Below are 19709 nucleotides of genomic sequence, written 5' to 3' on the forward strand. Positions count from 1 at the left end.
CATGTTGCCCTCGCAGGAAGCCTCCAAGATCTACCATGACAACTACATGCGCAACTCCCGCGCCATCGGCGTGCTGTGGGCGATCTTCACCATCTGCTTCGCCATCGTCAACGTGGTGGTGTTCATCCAGCCCTACTGGATCGGGGACAGCGTCAGCACGCCGCAGGCCGGCTACTTCGGCCTCTTCCACTACTGCGTCGGCACCGGCGCGCCCAGCCGGGAGCTCACCTGCGCCGGCAGCTTCTCCGACTTCGCCTCGATCCCGTCCGGAGCCTTCAAGGCGGCGTCCGTGTTCGTGCTGCTCTCCATGGTGCTGATCCTGGGCTGCATCGCCTGCATGGCGCTCTTCTTTTTCTGCAACACCTCCACGGTCTACAAGACCTGCGCCTGGATGCAGCTGCTGTGCGGTAGGTGCACGGATGGGGGGGGGGGGGGGGGGTCCTCCCCCATACAGTCCCCCCTTATCATTCTGCAGGCCTGCATCGTTTTGCACACCTACACACTGACTCCCCTGACAACAATCACATATGCATCCCTTATCCCAATTGCACATTTCTCCCCTACCCCAATCCCATTTGAATCCCGTATCCCAATCCCATATGCCTACCATACCCCAAATTCATGCATCCTATAGCCCAATCACATCTGCATCCCTTACCCCCATCCCTTTGGAATCCCGTATCCCAATTCCATTTCAGTCCCATACCCCAATCCCATATGGATCTCATACCCCTATTCTGTATATCTCTTACCCTAATTCCATTTGAATCCCGTATCCCAATCCCATATGGCACCCACACCCCAAATCCCATATGCATCCCATATTCATCCCTTACCCCAATTCCATTTGAATCCCATATCCCAACTCCATTTGAGTCCCATATCCCATTTCCATATGCAGGTCCACCAAATCTGTATGGTTTTCTGCAATTGGTGCTTCTTTTGTGTTTCATTTCCTGTCATTTGGTGTTCCTGTCATTTGGTGTTCCTTCACATGCATGCCTTCACATGCATGCCAATTACATCACCACCGTCATACTGATATTCTATCGACACACCATTTGGCTTCCCAAAGGGGGGTATCTAAATCTGTTCTTATCAAATTCGAGTGTTTTTCATCCACTCATTCGTTCACATATAGATCTGATGCGGTTGAGTTGTGATCCCAATCTCCTTCAACCCGGGGGCCTAGCCGATATTGCTATTTTGAGGGATGAATTCAGGCTGATTGGATTACTGTTCAGGCATGCGAGATTTTTTTTTCCCTCCTCTCTCCACCCTGACGCGTGTGAATAGATTACAGAGAAAAATTAGTTCTGGTAAATGGGGGTTTCTACATGCCTCTGGGGCACATCACACTGGAGAAACACTTTGGACTACCTTCAGTATTGAGAGAGGACATTGTGCGTGTATGTGGGGGTCTATGAACTAGATAGATAGATAGATAGATAGATAGATAGATAGATAGATCTATCCAGCTCTATCCAATAACTGCTGCCTCAACCCAATTCCCAATGCACTCTCAAATATTGAGTGTTATTTCATGGCGTTTAATCTGGCAGGAAATCTTAGTTCAGCACAACGTTAAGAATTGCTGCCCTGTGTGGTGAGTAAGCTGTACGGCCGGAGGCCTGACGTAGCCCTGGTGCGGGGATTGCCCCCCGGTCGAAGAAAGAAAAAGATGAGAGGTGCGTAAACTCATTCCGTCCCTCCCACTCGTATTAACCAGTGTCTGTCCCCTCTCCTTTATGACATGATCAATGTGATTTATGGGCCGGGCGGAATAGGGTGGGAGTCCGTGTTCTGTTCTGAAGCAGTCAGCATAGCCAATGGGAGGGAGAGAGAGAGAGAGAGAGAAAGAGAGAGAGAGAGAGAGAAAGAGATCAGCATTATTTTCCTTCAATATTGTTCCTCTTCTTGCTCCATCTTCATCTGCCCACTCAGCCCAGATCCCCCCCCCCCCCCCCCGCGGTGAGTTGGAACGGTTTCCTACAAATCAGCAAAAATACAAGAACAGCAACACAATGACTTTAGAGGAATGTGACTTGGGAGGAATTGAACCGCGAGGGATTGAAATATGCAAAAACGAAGGGGGTTGCTTCATGTTCAAGTTTCGGATATGGTAATAAGAGGAGCCGCAAAGTCCAAAGAACAAAGCAATTGAGGTGCTGTGACCTGCAGTGCGCCCACTGCCCTCCCTCACCCTAAACCATCCCGCCAACCCCGGCTTTGCCACAGAGTCCCTCATTTGGGACCTAACTCCCGACTTTTTCAGCATCTTACCAGGTTTGGGGAAACTGAAAGGTTTTACCGTCTCCTCTGTGGGTGCGAGGTAGAGGTGAGTCGTCCGACAGGCCTTTGGAAATGATGGTTTAATGATGCGCCCCACCCCGCTGGGTGCAGCAGCCGGTCTGCTGGCATGGCAGGGGGACAGTCTGTGCCACAGAATGCCCCGGTGCAGGAAGGGCCAAGTTGAATCAACCGGCGGCTCCCCTACAGTGTACGCCCAAATCAACATACAGTAGACGTCAATTAATGGGAGCTCCGGGACCCCTGAACACGCTGGCCCGCCATTGTGCCGCGGCCTTTTGGCGCAATGCCATGGTGACATTTTACTTCACGGGTTTCTTGGTGCAGGGACAATATGTCTTGGCGCCTCAGCAGTGAAGCTCTGCCCACTGTGCTAAGACCATAAGCCAAACTAATTAAGTGGCACTATTGACAAGTTTCTCAGCAAGAAACTTGAGATGCGTGTGCTGACAGGGGGTAAAAAAAAACCCTCCCCACAGAAACCAGCATTTCAGAGAAGCTGCACTGAGAGGCACGACAAGGAATTGTGCAGTAAAGCGGAGTATCCACAAATGCCAGGGGGAAAGCGAAGAGATAAACATCTAAACAGTCCTTTTCTTCACATCAGAAGAAAGCCACACGACGGGGCTGACTAATTACATTAATGTTTAATGAACAACAATACCAATTTACTTCAAAGATAGGGCTTTCATTGTTATTTCTGCCCCCTGGCTGCTTGCACCTCCTTAATTGTTTATAGACGGGGTACACCTCTCCGCACGTGTACTTCCCAGTTTGAGAACTTCTCGGTGTCATTCACCAACCAGTAAAGCCAGCCATCACTGTTGGTGCACAGTCAGTCATTGTTGCGAGCAAGGAAAAAGTTGAGTGTCGGGGAAGCAGTGAAGAAGAAGCAGAGTGTCCTTTACCTGTTGCATATGGAATAAACCAGGTGTGTGAGTCCAGAGACCGTTGGACTCCTCCCTAAAAGGTGGACGTGAGAAACAATACTGATCAGCACTGAGGCATCGCTGAGTTCTCTGGCTCCAAAGTTGTCGACACACATATTATACACAGCCTTGACCGCAATATCGGTCCACTGGCCTTGCAACACCGAACCAAGGATGATCTGTCGACGTGGCCCCGTTTGTCTTCGACGTTCTGGTGCAATAGCAGGAGGGCAGGACGCCGTGCAGCCCCACTGGGAGCCATAGAGGAGAGGAACTGTTTGAATAGAATAAGTATAACCACATGGGGGGGGGGGGGCGCAATGACAGCAATGGCTAGACTGACAATTTCTAAGCCCGGGTGTAAAAAGGGGCCAAAAGAAGCGAAAAATGGGACCGCGGAAGTGCTTAAGCTCTGCAATTACTAGATTTTGTATTGGTCATTAAGTAGAGACCAACTGCAGCTCGGGACCGGGGCCATTAGTTAGCCAACAGATGTCTCCTAATAGGAAACTTCTTTCTTTCTCTACCGCTCGGGTGGTGTCACACCTCCGCGGGGAGGTAAATAATGGGTTCATTTTTACACACATATGTTCCGGACAGAGGAGCGCTTCTCAGGGAGAGCGGGAACGACGCCAGCGTCGCATTTCCACGCCCTAGAACGTCCATCCCCAAACCCCAAACCCCCACCCCAGCCTCACCGGGGCTGTGTGGCTTGATTTAATGACGAACAGTCGTCCTTTCCTCCTTCATTCCACGACTCCTTCTGTCTGCCTTCCTCTCCGCCGCCCTCCATCCCTCCCGAGGGAAAGGAGCTAAGTGAAGAAGTTGTAGTGCTCAACTACAACTCTGAGTCCTCCGAAGCGCCGACCACTACGCCGCAGCTGTTCAACTGCCCCCCCCCCCACTCGCCTCACATACTCTCTCCCTCCGCTCCTCCATCCTGTCCACCCCCCCGTTCCCATTCACGTCTGACCCTGTCTTCTGCAATATTAAACAGAACTAAGCAGGACATGGGCCGTGGCGCAGGAGGGAAACTGTCCTGGGAGGAACGACTTGCCAGTGTGTGTGTGTGTGAATAAACAATATACATTGTGTGTGTGAGTGAATATACATGTGATGGCTGGGGTCGTCAAGGGATTGTAAATCATTTTTAAATAATCTCCGCAGGATCAAACACCTCTAAACAGACCTCTCAGACCAAGTACAAGAAAAAAAAAGATTTATCATTCTAACAGTACATTTATAAAGAAATTAAATAAATAATAAATATAATACATATTTACTGTGTTTCAATGATTAATCTCCTTTTGGAAAATCGCCTAGAGCTCTTCACAGGAACTAAAGGAGGAACCGTTGATGCCCAAAACTTTCTAAAATGGGAATCTTTGCGGTCCCCAAAACAAACCTTGTGTGGGGTGTGCGTGTTAAATCAGCCCTTGTAACTATTTAAAAATGCTGGTCGGTTTTCTTGACGATTCTCATCTAGCTTGGGTTTGACCAATCAGCATGGTTTGGTACTGCAAACTCTGCCTCAGTTCTTCCCGTTCCCCCAGAAAGGTACAACCTCACAAGTCGGAAATGTTAAGCGACCAGGAACTAGCTAAGTTTGCCAGTAAATTTTCGGAACTAAGCTCATAAGTACCGGGAACTACTGTAAGTTCCTGGTTCCTGAAATGGTTCCCTCAGACGGTCGTGTGAGTGCCTTGCTCAAGGGTCCTTCAATGGGGAATTTAAAGTGTAAATGGGGATGCATTTTCCCCTTTCTATAGGAGCTTCTCAGAATCCGTCAGTTTAATCCACCAACAGCTAAGACGCAAGATGCATCTTCAAACCCAAGGACATTCGAACCATGACCATTTAGGTGATGGTCGATTCATAGAGGAGACTTAGGACAATTGTTGTTGTTCATTACGGGGACACTGCGTTTGTGTCTTTGGATGAAACTCCCTCTTGCATCTAATATCCTCTCTGAGGACACGCAAGGGACACAACGACGGAGAGAACGAGAGAGAGAGAGGGGAAGACGTCGATTGGGGATTTTGACGTGGACGCATGCGCTTTCCCGCGTCTATTACTGTGTTTAAGGCATGGCCCTGTGCAAGTAGACGAACACACACACGTGCACGCGTTACCATTCACTTGAGTGCGTAGGACGGTCGACAAATGTGTTTGTGCGAAAGCTGCAATATTGATGAGAGCGTTTCCACTCTCCCCTTTGTTGCCCGCATCCTCGCTCCACTGGCAGATATGTTAAGACCCACGTGCCCCTGATGGAGTGTATTCCTGTGTGTGTGTGTGTGTGTGTGTGTGTGTGTGTGTGTGTGTGTGTGTGTGTGTGTGTGTGGCGGGGGGCGGGGGGGGGGGGGGGGGATGCCTTCACATGCATGTGATTTCAGTAGAGCCTTCCAGTAAAGCTAAATAGGTGCTGCAGTGGTTGAGCTAAATATAGAACAAGGGGAATACAGAGAGAGAGAGAGAGAATGGCAGGGATATCCCCTGGGGAGAATTTCTCTTTCTCTCTCTCCTCCTCTATGTGTGTTTGTGTGTGTGTGTGTGTGCGCGTATGTGTGTGTGTACATGTGTGCATACGTACGCGGTGCTCAGCTCTGAGATTTCCCTCCCCCGACCCAATGTACATGTTTTAATTATCAGGTGCTTAATAAATGATTCCAAAGTCACCAGGGTGTTGCCGAAAATAGCCCGGTGGCTGAATAATGGATTCCTTTGACCCGTCTCAGCATTGTCACTCAGCGGGAGCGAAATAAAGAGCGAGCGAGAGAGAGAGAAAGAGGGAAAGAGGCAAAATAGAGGCAAAAGAGGGTGGGTTGATCAGACATCGTCACATCATGAACACTGAGATCGAGAGAGAAATCTGTTCGTTTGACATCTTACATTAAGCCCCTGTATAACGAATCTGCGCTGACGGCTTCCCCTTTCAGGATTCCCGTGAAATCCTCCCCTCTGAAGGAAACAGAAGCCGGCAGAGCCATTTTTAGGGGGGCTGAGAGACCTATCTCCACGAATACAGGACATTGTGTCATGACATAACGCGATGCCACGTTACTGTACCACATCACGTGTCAAGGCAAGTCAAGTCAAGTCACACTTTATTTATAAAGCGCATTTCATACCAGGGCAACACAATGCGTTTTACAAAGAGATACAATCAAAGAAAGAACATTGTTGTCAGCTGGTCATTTTAAAAGAATGCCCCTGAAACAACAGCAACAACAAAAGCAGCAGAAACAAGCAACAACAGCAACAACAACAGCAGTATGAACAGCAGAAACAATAGAAACAGCAGCAACAATAGAAACAGCAGCAAAAGCAGCAACAACAGAAACAAGAGAAACAACAGCAACAACAAAAACAGCAGCAGCAACAGAAACAACAACAGCAGCGACAACAGAAACAGTAGCAACAAAAAAAACAGCAACAGCAGAAACAACAACAAAAACAACAGCAGAAACAGAAACAACAACAGAAACAACAAACAGGAGAAACAACTACGGCAGCAACAACAGAGACAACAGAAACAGCAGCAAAAACAACCGCAGCAGCAACAACAGGAATGTCACGTCATATCTAGAATCTATCTAGTGTGTCAGTCATCCAGTCACCAAAAGAGAGGCTCGGCATTGAATTTGGTTAACATTGGACGGTGATCCCGTAAATCAAAGTAGTGATTGTGAAATCTGTAATAAAATGTTCATTGCGGTTTCCTTTTAGTTTGCATAAGCACGGAGGGATGTCCAGTGGCCAAAATGAGACACCTCTGCTACCAGGGCTATAGTCTCATTCCCACGATCGCTCCGAGGCCGTAGTGCTACCGCCCCGCCCCGCGCTGACACTGTGTTGTCTCCGCCTGCGGAGCTGGAATCAGCAGCAGGAAGTCAGGAAGAAAAACTAGCGGCAAATGATGACGATGACGACAAATGACGAAGGTCATCAAATGATGACCTTCGTCTACGTCATGCGTACGTGACGCTCCCATTTCCGTAGATATAAGGTCTTGGCCACGCCCTCTTTTTTCGTTTTGTTTGAGTTGCTCCGATTTTTCCTTGTTTCTTGTCTGTTCATCCATGTACGTAAGCAGCCGTTGTAGTGACGTAGCGAGTGTCATATTCATCACCAGCTTTCCACTGTTTGTTTGTTAACGTATCAATCAACATGTTCTACCACTGGAAAGAAAAGCATTGTTTTTATTAAATTTTCCCAACACGATGGGTGAAAACCGATGGAAAAAGAGAAAAAGCGGTCGAGCTCGTCTCATGGGAAGTGAGTCTTAGCAATGGCGCCGTTGGACGTGAACATAACAGTATCTGATGTGACGTCGGTGCCCGTGATGAGAAACCAATACAACACTTACGTCATTCAGGTCCTCTGCGCAGCCCTCTGGAGGAGGAGCGTCACATTCGGCAATAGCGGCGTAGTTTCTATGGCTTCCTGCAGGGGTCACCATTTGGCGCTCATTGCCAATGTCACGGGCTGCGCCTTTAAAGGCCCTGCTGAGGATGACCGCACAGGATGACTGCACAGTCAACTCCCTAATGACTAATGGCATTAATGGTCATGGTCATGCTTATTGCAGCTGCGATGGACGAAAAGATGTCTGCGACACGACTGCGTGTGAACGCAAGACCAGGCACCACTGCGTTCCTCATCCTCCCAGCAGCTGCTCTGATTAGAAGCCAAATTGGGAGCGGTGGCGGCGGGGTGAGTCGGCGTGCGATGCCTCCGCGATCCCACCGAGCTCCTTCAGGTGCCGGTGGGCGGGAGAAAACACCCCGTTTTCACATCGGCAGCTTTCCTAATCCCTGCGTCCACGGAAGGACGCGCGTAAATGAGCCAACAAAGGAGGGAGAGAGAGGGAGAGGGAGGGAGAGAGATGAGGAAGTCGGAGGACAAAGAAGAGAGACGAGTAATCTGGAGAGGAACCCTGTGGACGAGGAGGGAAACCGAAAACTATTTGGAGGGGGCGGGCAAAAAGTGGAAGAGTGGAACAAAAAGTGTGAGACAGAGAGAGAGAGCGAGAGAGCGAGAGGGAGAGAAAGACAGAGCTCCCGGCCAAGTGTGTCAGTGAACCCTGGCGGAAATGACATCCTGTAAAGTGCCCTCTCAGCAATGTCCACACGGTCGCAACAAACACCGCGCTCCACGAGCTGGGACACGCGCACGGGCACGCGCGCCCTCAATAAAAGCCCCCGTATTTCATCCCGCGAGGCCGTCCATTAGCCAGACGGAGGGCGGCGGGGCCAAGGTCCATGCACAGCGGCGGAGGGCGGTGTGGCCGGCCCCCGAGACGGCTTCATTACATTATGGATCGGTCACGGCCGTCTCCTAATGCAATAACGTTCGCACCGTCCCATTCGGACACTTAACCCCATGCACGCCGAGGCTTCCCGTTCGGCCGCACCTTAAACCTCGGTGTTTTAAAATTTCGGCTTTTTTCTCATCATGATTTTGGATTCAAATGTATTGACGTACTCCTGTGGGAATGACACTGTTTTTGATCGATAGTAGTTTTTCTGTAGTTCATTGGGATAGTCTCGTGGGTGAAAACTCTTTGTTTATATATATATATATGTATATCTTAAATAATTGTATCCATTTGTGTCATTTATTCTACTGTTTTCCACGTTTAAATATATTGCATGTCATAAAAACATGCTTGTCATCAACCGGCTCAGTGCAAAGACGTAGGAGAACAATAAATAGCGACTGGTTAAAAAGGCCTTCAAATACATTTGAAAGAAGATTAAAGATAAAGATTTGTGTTTTTTGGTATAACTCAATGCACTAGTGTCAGTAATTGGTTGATGTCAGTGCGATTGACAGCGTTTCTAAAATCGTCTGTGTAGGCTACATCTGAGCGTGCATTGGTGTTTGCAAGCATATGCAGCTTTATCTGTATGCATGCATGTGTGCGTGTGTGCGCGTGTGTGTGCGTGCGTGCGTGTGTGTGTGTGTATTCCGGAAAAATCGAAATCTCGAATGCGCACAATTACCTCCCTGTGCGCGCGGTGAAAAATGAGCGCGGCGCAGCGGTTGACACAGTGTAGGATGGAGTCAGTTTATCTGCAGCCCTCGGGCGGCGTAAACTGCAAACACACCCCGGCAACGCTGGCGCTGGGGAGAAAACACCACGGCATCGGCAACTTAATACTCCACATACACACACATATATATATATATATATATATAGCACATCGGCATTATTTTTAGAAACACTTATATAATCATCCTTTCTTTGCACCCTGTCTTGTCTGTTCCTTCTGCGTGGATGTGCGGCGAGGAGCGAGTGGGTCGGGGAGCGTTTGACCAAAAGTGTTACGTAACCAATCCCAAAATATCGCCAGCAAGCTATGAATACACTGGAAGGGAGCGGGCGACGGACGGATGGCGGCTTTGATCAGAGCGTGGCCCGCGTGAGGAGACGGCGTTGAGGAAGAAGAAGAAGAAGAAGAAGAAGAAGAAGAGGAAGAAGAAGAAGAAGGAGTAGGAGATGAGAAGGAGGAGGAGGAGGAGGAGATGAGGAGTAGGAGGAGGAGGAGATGAGAAGGAGGAGGAGGAGGAGATGAGGAGTAGGAGATGAGAAGGAGGAGGAGGAGGAGAAGATGAGGAGTAGGAGATGAGAAGGAGGAGGAGGAGGAGGAGATGAGGAGTAGGAGATGAGAAGGAGGAGGAGGAGGAGGAGATGAGGAGTAGGAGATGAGAAGGAGGAGGAGGTCATCCCTCTGTTCTTTTCCCCTTTGTCTTTCTCTTCGTATCCATATCCGTCTTTCATTCTCTCTTTCCCTCCCAACCCCCGAACCCCTCAACCCCATCACCATCAACTGGTTTTAAGAACGCCCTGCAGGGAGCGAGGGAGCGGAGGGCAGGGAAGGAAGGAAGGAAGGAAGGAAGGAAGGAAGGAAGGAAGGAAGGAAGGAAGGAAGGAAGGAACGGAGCAGAAAATACCCCACTTCCCCTCCCAACAATGGCTTCAAAGAGATTTTCCTGGGTTGAGAGGAGGTGGCGGTTATTTTTATCCCGATGCAGGTGCCCCAGCAGTTTACGGTGTTGGGGGTTCAAAAGCGAGGGAGGGAGGGAGGGAGGGAGGGAGGGAGAGAGAGAGAGAGAGAGACGGGCGAGCAAGGGAGGTTGCTGCTGGTTTGAGTCATTATCACCCGAAGGCTCATCGACTGGAATAGCTTCGCCGTGTCGAAGAAAAAAAACAGCGGCGCTTTCAGGTTGTCACGGTGATGACCACACGAATGCGAAGTCTCGCCGTGCTTTTAGGAGGAGGTGCGAGACAGCTCCCCGTCCCAGTTTTCGGTTGCCCGACGTCCGATTTTCCCCTGGGGGGAGGGCGTTGGGAGGCGGACGCTGTGCTCGCGCTGCGCTCCGGTCGATTCGAGCGGTCTCCTACTTCGCTGAGGAACCGGTTTTGGTCGCGCCCTGTTGCCATGTGAACACACGTTTGGTGGAATTCCCAGGCCTTGCCCAACACACACCTGCGCTGGCCGCCCTTCCCAAACAGAGTCGACGGAACGGATTTAACTCGGAGATTTACGATGATGTCCCAGTGAAACGCGGCATAACCCCACAGCGAGTGCAGAGCCTGAATTTGGCGCCGAGATACGATTACAGATACATAGCGATGGCGGTCGTCGTTACATTGGGGACTGTTTGTCCAGATTCCTAAAGTATCGTTTGTTCATTGTGGCGTTATTTTTAGGCCTATAATCCTATTTTCACGCCTCAGTGTATATAAATATACTGTATATATGAAATTAAAAAAACAGTTGCCTTCACCGCTTTTCTGGAAAAGTTGATCCTGTTTTCATCATTCCAAGCCACGTACTTCTAGGTACAATCAACGCCGCGGCCGGCGAGTTACTTTCGGTGGAGATATTGCTTGAGGTTGAATTTGCAACAGAAAATGGAATTGTTTTTGGGCTCTCCATCCAAGATTGTAACGGCCCCGTAAAAAAAACCCCAAAAAAAACAAAGAAACGCTGACTTGATATAAAAAAAGAAAAAAGAAAAAGTGTCTCCAGAGTGATGAAAAGTTGATTTCCCACGTTTGCCATTATTTTAATGGCAATTTGTCCGAGGAGGAGGTGGTTTGCGTTTCGAAATTAAACTCTAATCACCCGTACCGTGGGGGGCGTCCCCCGATCGGCCGTCCCCATTTGGCGCGAGCCGTCTCCTAACCGTCCGCCGTTGAGCGGGGCGACGCGCGAATCCCCGAAAGCGAGGCGCGGTCCCGCTGTCGGACTTGCGGGGCGACCACCTACCGGGGGGCAAACCCAGTCGGAACCGTCCGGTACTGCTCGTCTTTGGATCCGTCAATGCATGTAGACGCATGTTACCATACCATGGTATCTCCTGCCAGACTCTTGGTGCTTGAACAACGCCGTGACACCTTGACGCCGTCGTCCACGGAGCCGTCTTCCTGACGATGGACCCCGGTCACCCCCCGGAAAACTGGCTGCGGGCGATTCCTTCCCCTTTCATTTTGTGGAATACCGTAGACGCTGGTGACGCACTAACCTAAAGACGCACACATGTGATACCACGCCCGCTCCCACGTCTCACCGTGAGGCCCAGGAGCTGGTTTTGTAGCCTACACCAAGATTTGCACAGAAGACGCCGTGACGCCGCTTTTGGGCGCATGCCGGCAGAGCAGCCCCTCGCAGGTCGATGCAGTCCAAGCCGTTCAGGGCGTCAAAGGTCACCGGGAGTTGAACCCGGAGAATTCACTTCGCCACCAGGATCAGTTGCTTGAACGGTGTGTGTGTGTGTGTGTGTGTGTGTGTGTGTGTGTGTGTGTGTGTGTGTGTGTGTGTGTGTGTGACCGGAGGTCTCACGTCAGCGCACAGCTTAACGTCGCTCCTCCCGGCGCCCTCATCCGAGGAGCTTTTTTCCTTCTTAAATCTTCTGTCACTTTGACTGTACATCTATAAGCACACTTTCCACGTTTCGGGGCCCAGACACACCTTTAGGCGTGCGTCCATGCATGCGGCAGCGCCGAGCTCGCTCTCACCCCAACCGCGCGCACAACATTGACTCGACAGAAGCATGATAATCAGCCGAGCAGCTAAATCTGCCTGACAAGGCCGGCTTTCCTCTGTGTATCGCATGGAGTTGCCAGTGGACATCGGATGTCTGGCCCCCGAATGAAGATCCATTGTGATGTCTGCCATATATGTTCCCCGTCTCCCAGTGGAGCAGATTGCTTTACTTACGGGCCCGCGGGGGGGCCCCCTCCCGCTGACTGCAGTTTAAACAGTTGCTGGTGAGCAAAAAAGAGCACTATCAGCTCCCCAGCGACGCCGCCTCTGATGGATGAGGAGAGGTGTATGTTATAGATTACCATTTTTCTTGCTGTGTCTACATTACATATTGGTATCTCCCCTGAGGCTTGCAGCAAACACACGTGTGTGTGTGTGTGTGTGTGTGCGTGTGCGCGCTCGTCGCAAACACACATCAGTCCCCATTGTGATTGTTTAAGTATAATGCTTGCTTGCGTGCGTGCGTGTGCGTGCTTGATGCACACATGCATTCAATCATTCCACAGCGTCCTTCCTCTAATAACTCACATCGCATCCATAACTGCTGAATTAAAAATTACTGCGCGTTGTGGCCGTAATTCCGTTAAACGCTGCTTCCGATCCTCATATTATCGCCCCTAATGTGAAACATTTTAATTGCATCATTAAAGGTTCGATGGCCCATGCAATGAGGAACGTACAGCGCGGCTCCGACGAGGTGAATCCATCTCTGAGACAATCGGGGGGAACGGCGTCGAGCCACAGGGGCATGCAGAGCGTCGTTTGCTCATCCCAAAGTCTTTAGCCGGTGGATGTGGCTTCTTGCGGTGCCGCGGTGCATTCTTGGATCAGCCGCCTTCCTACACCTGCAGCCGGGGGTTCAAGTTCCTCACACACGAGGAACGTGCCCGCCCACACACACACACAGACACACATCACACACACACACACACACAATTTCATGCATGCACATCTACTGACACACACTTCACTCACACCTCGAGGTATATGGTAACATACTACACACTCGCACATGCACACGTAGTGTTAACTATGCAAATCACACAAACGAGTACATGCAAATACCCAAGCGGCTGTCCAATACATATTTATACACTATTTCATATACAATTTTAGAAATCCGATTCTTATGGAGGAGTGGATTCACCTCACAGGAAGAAAACAGAGAAGAGAAAGAGTGATGAATGAAGGGCTTGTTGGCAAGTGAGAAAATGGGCAGAAAAGACAAACGTGCAGCAGTGGGATCAAAGTCAGCAGGATCAATGGGAGAGTGAATGCATGTGTGAATAAAGGACAGGAAAAAAGAGGGAAATTAACAGAGAGAGAGAGAGAGGGAGAGAGAGGGAGCGGTGTCACACAAAATGCCTCAAAAGAGTTGGCTAAGCACTGGTGTTTTTCGCCGACCCTGGCTTACGGAACAAAGCGCTGCCCTAGCCCTGCCTCAGTAGGAGCCTGTCTGCTCAGCGCTGTGGTGACCTCTTCACTTTGCTCGATCAGATCCTCTCTCCAATGACTTGTGATTTGTCCATTACCCTGAAAGTACACGTGGTTATCATTATCACTGGACAGGCGTCGAAAAAATAAACCAGTGTTGGCAAATACATTCATCATACAAGTCAGTGCAATTATGTCCCACCGTTAGGGCAGTTAAGCACAACGATTGGGCCTTTTGGCATGAAATTTTCCCATTTGGCACACAGGTAGGTTTATATGTCATGTAAAGATGGAGGTGCCGCAAATTTGGCGCCTGGGGGTCATTTTGAAAAATGGCTGCCGTGACCCGAACAGGCGCCAAAATCGGCTTAGATGTTGTCGAAAGCAGGTTTGATGGGTCCTGACGAGCATGAGGTGTGAACCGGGTTGGCTAGATCGGACGTCACACTTCTCCCGCCTCCACTTAATACAAAAACAGAAAAACGATAGAAATAGATACCTTGAAAAATCTTCCAACCCGAGAAAAGCGCGGGGGAAAAAAATCAGTAGAGACCAGACACATAGACAACACACAGTGTGTTGTCTCTGTGCGACTCCCAAATTGCCCAGATGTCCTCCGCTCACCTTCCCTTTCCTCACCTGCCCCCTGCTTTCGCTCCCAGGGGTGTGCCTGGTGCTGGGCTGCATGATCTTCCCGGACGGCTGGGACGCTGAGGTGATCCGCGACATGTGCGGCGAGCAGACGGGGAAGTACTCGCTGGGCGACTGCTCGGTGCGCTGGGCCTACATGCTGGCCATCATGGGCATCCTGGACGCCCTCATCCTCTCATTTCTGGCCTTCGTCCTGGGGAACCGGCAGACGGACTTCTACCTGGACGACCTCCAGACGGACAACAAAGGTGAATACTCAGCAGCATGGGGAGGCAGGTGTGCGGTATGGGGGGCGGCGATAGGTTGGCGATTCGGGGGTGGAGTGTTTTCACCAGATATTTAAACACAAGAGAAACAATCATTAGTAATGTGGATTATATGACCAAGCAGGTAGAGGTTATAAGGTTTTGAGTTTGCATATCACACATTATTATGCGAGCAGCATTTTAAAAAATGACACAGATAATGATTAATCAGCCCTTTAAAATATAACATTTTCTTTGTAATCGTATTCATACTTGTTAATCTTGATGAACTTTACCTATCAGGGTTTTTTTAATTTTTTAATTTATTATTATTATTATTAATAATAATAATAATAATAATAATAATAATAATAATAATAATAATGATAATAATAAAAATAATAATCAAGGTGTAAGGCAAAATGTGTCCGAGACCGATTTCCAAACTGTAAAGCGGGGGGGGAGCTTGAGTCTTCCTGATAGTTTGGAGTTTGCAGCGCGTTGCATCACGACGGGCTGAATCCCACAGCCCGAAACGGCAGGAAAAGAGAAGGGGAAGCAAAAAAGGAGGAGAAGAAGAGGGCTGACACGCAGAGAAAAGGAGGTGTCATGTCGCTACGACGGAATGTACGGTCGCGCCGACGGGGGGGCGCGCAGGGGGGCGGGGGGTTAGAGCGCCGCGGGAACCTCCAGAACTATCTCTTTGTTTCAACTTTGCGACTCTTTGGGTCTACTGTACGATAACTGATGAAAAGATAGTGAGAGAGAGAGAGAGAGCGAGAGAGAGCGAGAGCGAGATAGAGCGAGAGGTGGGTGGTGGGGGGCAGTGACATAAGACGTCTCGGTGGCTTCGGCAATCTATCTCGGCGATGGTTTCCATGGCAACTGGGAGAGATTCCAACGAGATGGGTTTGCAGCGGCGTGTCTCGCTGTTCTTATCTGATTAACCCTCCATCACCTGCCGCCGACACAAGCCCCATCAGCCGGAATATGAAAGTTTTGCTCATGTGCCGGGCTGCTTTCCATCCCAGATTTCCTTTTTTTAATTGTTTTTATTTTTTTTAATATGGAGCGCGGTAGTCTTTTCTTTCAGTCACAAAGACAAGAACAAACAAATAGTTGTTGTTGTTCTTGTTGGGGAGTGGTAAGTTATGACCTAAATGCTGCTGTTGCCACCTACAAGGGCACAGTCGTGTTTTTTTTTAAACAAATATGCACTTTTCCTGTTTTTGTTGTTTGTTGCTATTATTGTGCCTTTCACTGATGCTTGTATTGTTCTTTTTTTCTTGCAGATTTTGCTGTGTCGAGGGTAAGTCAACTTTGGCTCTCCGCCTCTTTAGTCGTCGTTCTGTTGGACTCTTAGATCTACTTTAAAATTATCTTTTTTTAATTGTGCATCGTTTGAGTTTGGCGTCTGGGCTCCAGTGCTGATCGCTGCCGGCGAAGTGTACAGCAAACAGATGTGTACTTTGAGTGAGCCGAGAATATAGGAGTGATGAGCTTGAACCCACCCCATTGGATAGCGGGTGGCGCCGTCAAGTTGTCTGACAGAACTAGTTCCGCAAATTATGCCCAATTTCTAGAAATGGGAACCTCGGCTGATTCGTTTAGCATAGCTGATACTATCTTTTAAAAAATAAAGAAATAGCAATAGAAAATTGGTTATATCCATGTTACTTCAGCATATTTATTGTATTTTATTTTGTTTTATTTCATGTTATATTTTTTTTATTGTTATGGTGTATTGTTGCTTATTGCTTTCTTTTCTTGCTTTTAAATTATAATTATTTGTTTCCATTCCTTTACCGTGATTTATCTTTTAAACGTTCTCCTATGTGTGAAGCGCAACTTTATTATATATATTTATTATTATTATTATTATAAGTAGTGGTAGTAGTAGTAGTAGAAGTGGTAGTAGTAGTAGTACAATTAAGAGCAGCAATATTTTATTATTCTTATTTTTAGCACTCATTTTATGCTTATTCTTATCATTTTTATTATTATTATTATTATTATTATTTTTTTTTTTTTCTTGAAAAATCTTTGGGCTAAAACTATCTAGAACAGAACAACTGCAGAAGCTATGAGCACGGCTGACGTCTCGTTAGAACCGGGACGTCGCAAACATGCCATGGTACAAGTTTCATCCAAATCTATCCACATACGAAGCAGAAATTTGTGAAAAAACGACAGAATCTGACCCAAAGTGGCCAGACGGTCGTGCGGCACCGACATGCCAACATTCGCAAATTAATGGAACAAGATGAGATTTAGAGTAAGACGCTTTGTGATGTCATCATACTTTTTATTATAAATGTGAAGCGTGTGGTTCTGATTGTCCATTCGCACCGTGGCCAGTGCGTGCCGTAGACTCCATCGCTCTGTAGTGGTTAGAGATTACAAACTAGGCATGTGTATATGTGTTTGTGTTCCTTCCTACCTGGTAGATGTATGTGGATCGGTTCAATTGACATTTTATCTTATTGGTTCTCCTTATTTTGTCGGATTCATGACTAAACACAAAAAAACATAAATCCACAGAAAGTAGTCACCACGTCAAGTCGATTCCTCTTGACTGTGCGAATGAGTGATGTGTTCATGTCCCACGAAGGCGTCGGAAAAATAGAGCCGATGAAATTGTAATTGTTACAGATATCCGCCAAGGTTTTTCGTATTTCATGGAAACGTAACCTATCGAAATTTTTTATCCAAGGAAAGAAGTCACCACTAAAATAACGGTAAGTTTGATTACATTCGTAAACCAAACAGCCAATCGTACAGCAGGAGCGCCGGTGCTTCCTCCGCTCTCTCTCCCCGGCTGCGGCGCTCTCCGACTGGGCAGCACGCGGCGGGGGTGAGGGCCCCCCTGCCCCCGAGGTGATAAGGCGGTTCCTCCTAAAACGGCAATTTGAACTCGAACTCGCACTCCTCCCAAAGCGAGCCCGGTGCAGCTCACCATCCCCGCAAATGGAGAGCGATCAAAGAAAGAATCCGCCGTCAGAGAGAGTCCCTCGGTCAGCTCTAAACGTCCCATCGCATATAGTCACAGAGTGCAGATTCGGGAACCTCCGAAACCTGTAATACGTAGCTAACGCGACTAAACTGGACCCTGTGTACTGCTGGCTGCAGCTATGTTTATTATTATCATTATTGTTATTATTATCATCATCAAAGAAAAATAACATTTTTTGTGGATTAAGCTGACGTGTGGGATGACTAGTTTGACCTATCATAGTTAAATGCTGCAGCTGTAGACGTAATTTTAGGACTTTTGAATGGAGTGAATTCTGTCCTTTTTGTGTTTTCCCTCAGATCGAAGTCCGGGACAGACGAGAAGCGCGATACGGAGTTCAGCGTCTTCACTGAGGGCCCTGGACATCTTTCTATCTTCTCTATTCTCCTCCAATCCCCCTCCCCACTACTCCCCACTTCCTCTCCTCTCAGCTCAGCTCCTCTCCTCCACTCCGCTGAACTCCGTTCCGATCTCCGCTTTGCTTTTTCCTCGCAACACCACACCCAAATATCAATGCAGACACCCAGTGTACAGCATTCTGTAAGATACAAAAAAAATGGGATAAACTATATTTTGAAGAAGAAAAAAAGTTGTACAGTACATTTAACATTAGACTTTCTCAGCAAGTAACTTTCTGATAAAAAAAATGAAAAAAAACGAAAAACAAAACAAAACAAAAAACTTTTGCTGTATTTCCAAATCTTGATTTGTGCGAGACAACAACGAATCCTTCAGGTGAAGAACCATAAGTCAGTTTACAGTTTTTTGGATACCCGACGTTTAGAAATTTCATAATTTAGAGAAATCATGATTTTGAGTGCTGTGCACATCTATGTTTCTAAAAAAAAAAAAAAAAGAAGAAAAAAAAAAACTTAACAGTGAGAGTGAGGGTTTGTGCACTGTCAGACAGGGGGCGCTCTCCAGTTGATATTACTCACACTCCAGGTAAACACGCTTATATGGTTCTTTGTCTGAGGACTTACCGAGAGGGACGCGGAGAAGTGAACGAGGAGTATCCCATTGCAGCTTTACAGAAACTGAAACATCTCTGGGAGATTCTCTTACTGTACATACCCCGACAATGTAGATAAAATAGCCGGACTGCTAACGAAAATCCCGATACAGCAAAACCTCATCCAGCTCTTTACAAAAGTAGAAGTTGAAAGATTTCTACCCCTTTGGTCTCGACCGCGTCGGAGGAGTGGACTCCATACAGAGACCCGAAGACCTGGATATCCTGCGCAGCGCTCCGCAAGGCTGAATAACACACCGCCATGTGACAGATCGTGAATTTTATAATTAAAACAAAATATATATATGCTAGAAGTTTGAACGGCTGTAAAATCAAGACATTGCCACTCACCCTTTTAATAATGCAACACACGATACCGTACACTTTCTCAAGTATTCCTACTCGACTACGTCGCGCAACGCCATTGCAAGTTGTTACTTTTCTACATTGGACCTCCAAGTTTCTCTGAAGATCGTTGCTTTGTGATAAAGCGTAGGGCCGTCGGGCGCGGGGAGGGGGCTTACAAGCTCGCATCGCCCGCCGTCTTCACGCCTCCCCGGCGGCTCCAACCGCAGGGAACGGTTTTTAACGCAACGCGACGCGGGTCTTCGGACGCAAGAGACCCCCTGTCTCAGACTGTCGTCTCTTAGTCTTGTCTCAGAAGGACACCCCAAGTGCTACGCTGTTTCTCAAGGTGATGTCACTTTCAGTACGCGACCGCCAACGAATACCGCGAAACGTCGCTCTCGCGGCGGGGACGGAGGCCGGCCTGTGGAGGGGCGACGGAACGGGGGCCAGAAAAACAAACCATTTTGTGAAAGGATGATGCCGGTGTTGCGAAATTGACTGGCCAACTTTTGTCAAACGTGGCTCCATCGCTGTCATTGTGTTGGCTATAGCGGACCTAATGACATGATGGCCGAAGATGGTTTTCTTATGACGCTAAAAGGGGTTGGTACCAGCGACGGTTGTCATGACGAAGGGAACAAGGTAACGAAGACAAAGCCTCATGTCCAATGTAGCACGAGATACAATGGCACCAGGATGGGTCATTGA

At 48.3% G+C, this 19709-nt stretch overlaps 1 protein-coding gene across 1 annotated transcript; it reads left to right on the forward strand.

Moving 5' to 3' along the window:
• Window position 1: 1 nt before the first annotated feature.
• LOC307241018 (LHFPL tetraspan subfamily member 4 protein-like) lies at window positions 2-17994 on the forward strand (the record flags this gene model as incomplete). The annotated part of the gene is made up of 4 exons (XM_080014975.1): window positions 2-407; window positions 14395-14631; window positions 15921-15937; window positions 17941-17994. 4 exons carry the CDS (start codon window positions 2-4, stop codon window positions 17992-17994), a joined length of 714 nt encoding a protein of 237 aa, XP_079871101.1.
• Between the last annotated feature and the right edge of the window lie 1715 nt (window positions 17995-19709).

Source organism: Zeus faber, assembly GCF_960531495.2.
Source record: "Zeus faber genome assembly, chromosome: 15".
NCBI classification, from domain to species: Eukaryota; Metazoa; Chordata; class Actinopteri; order Zeiformes; family Zeidae; genus Zeus; species Zeus faber.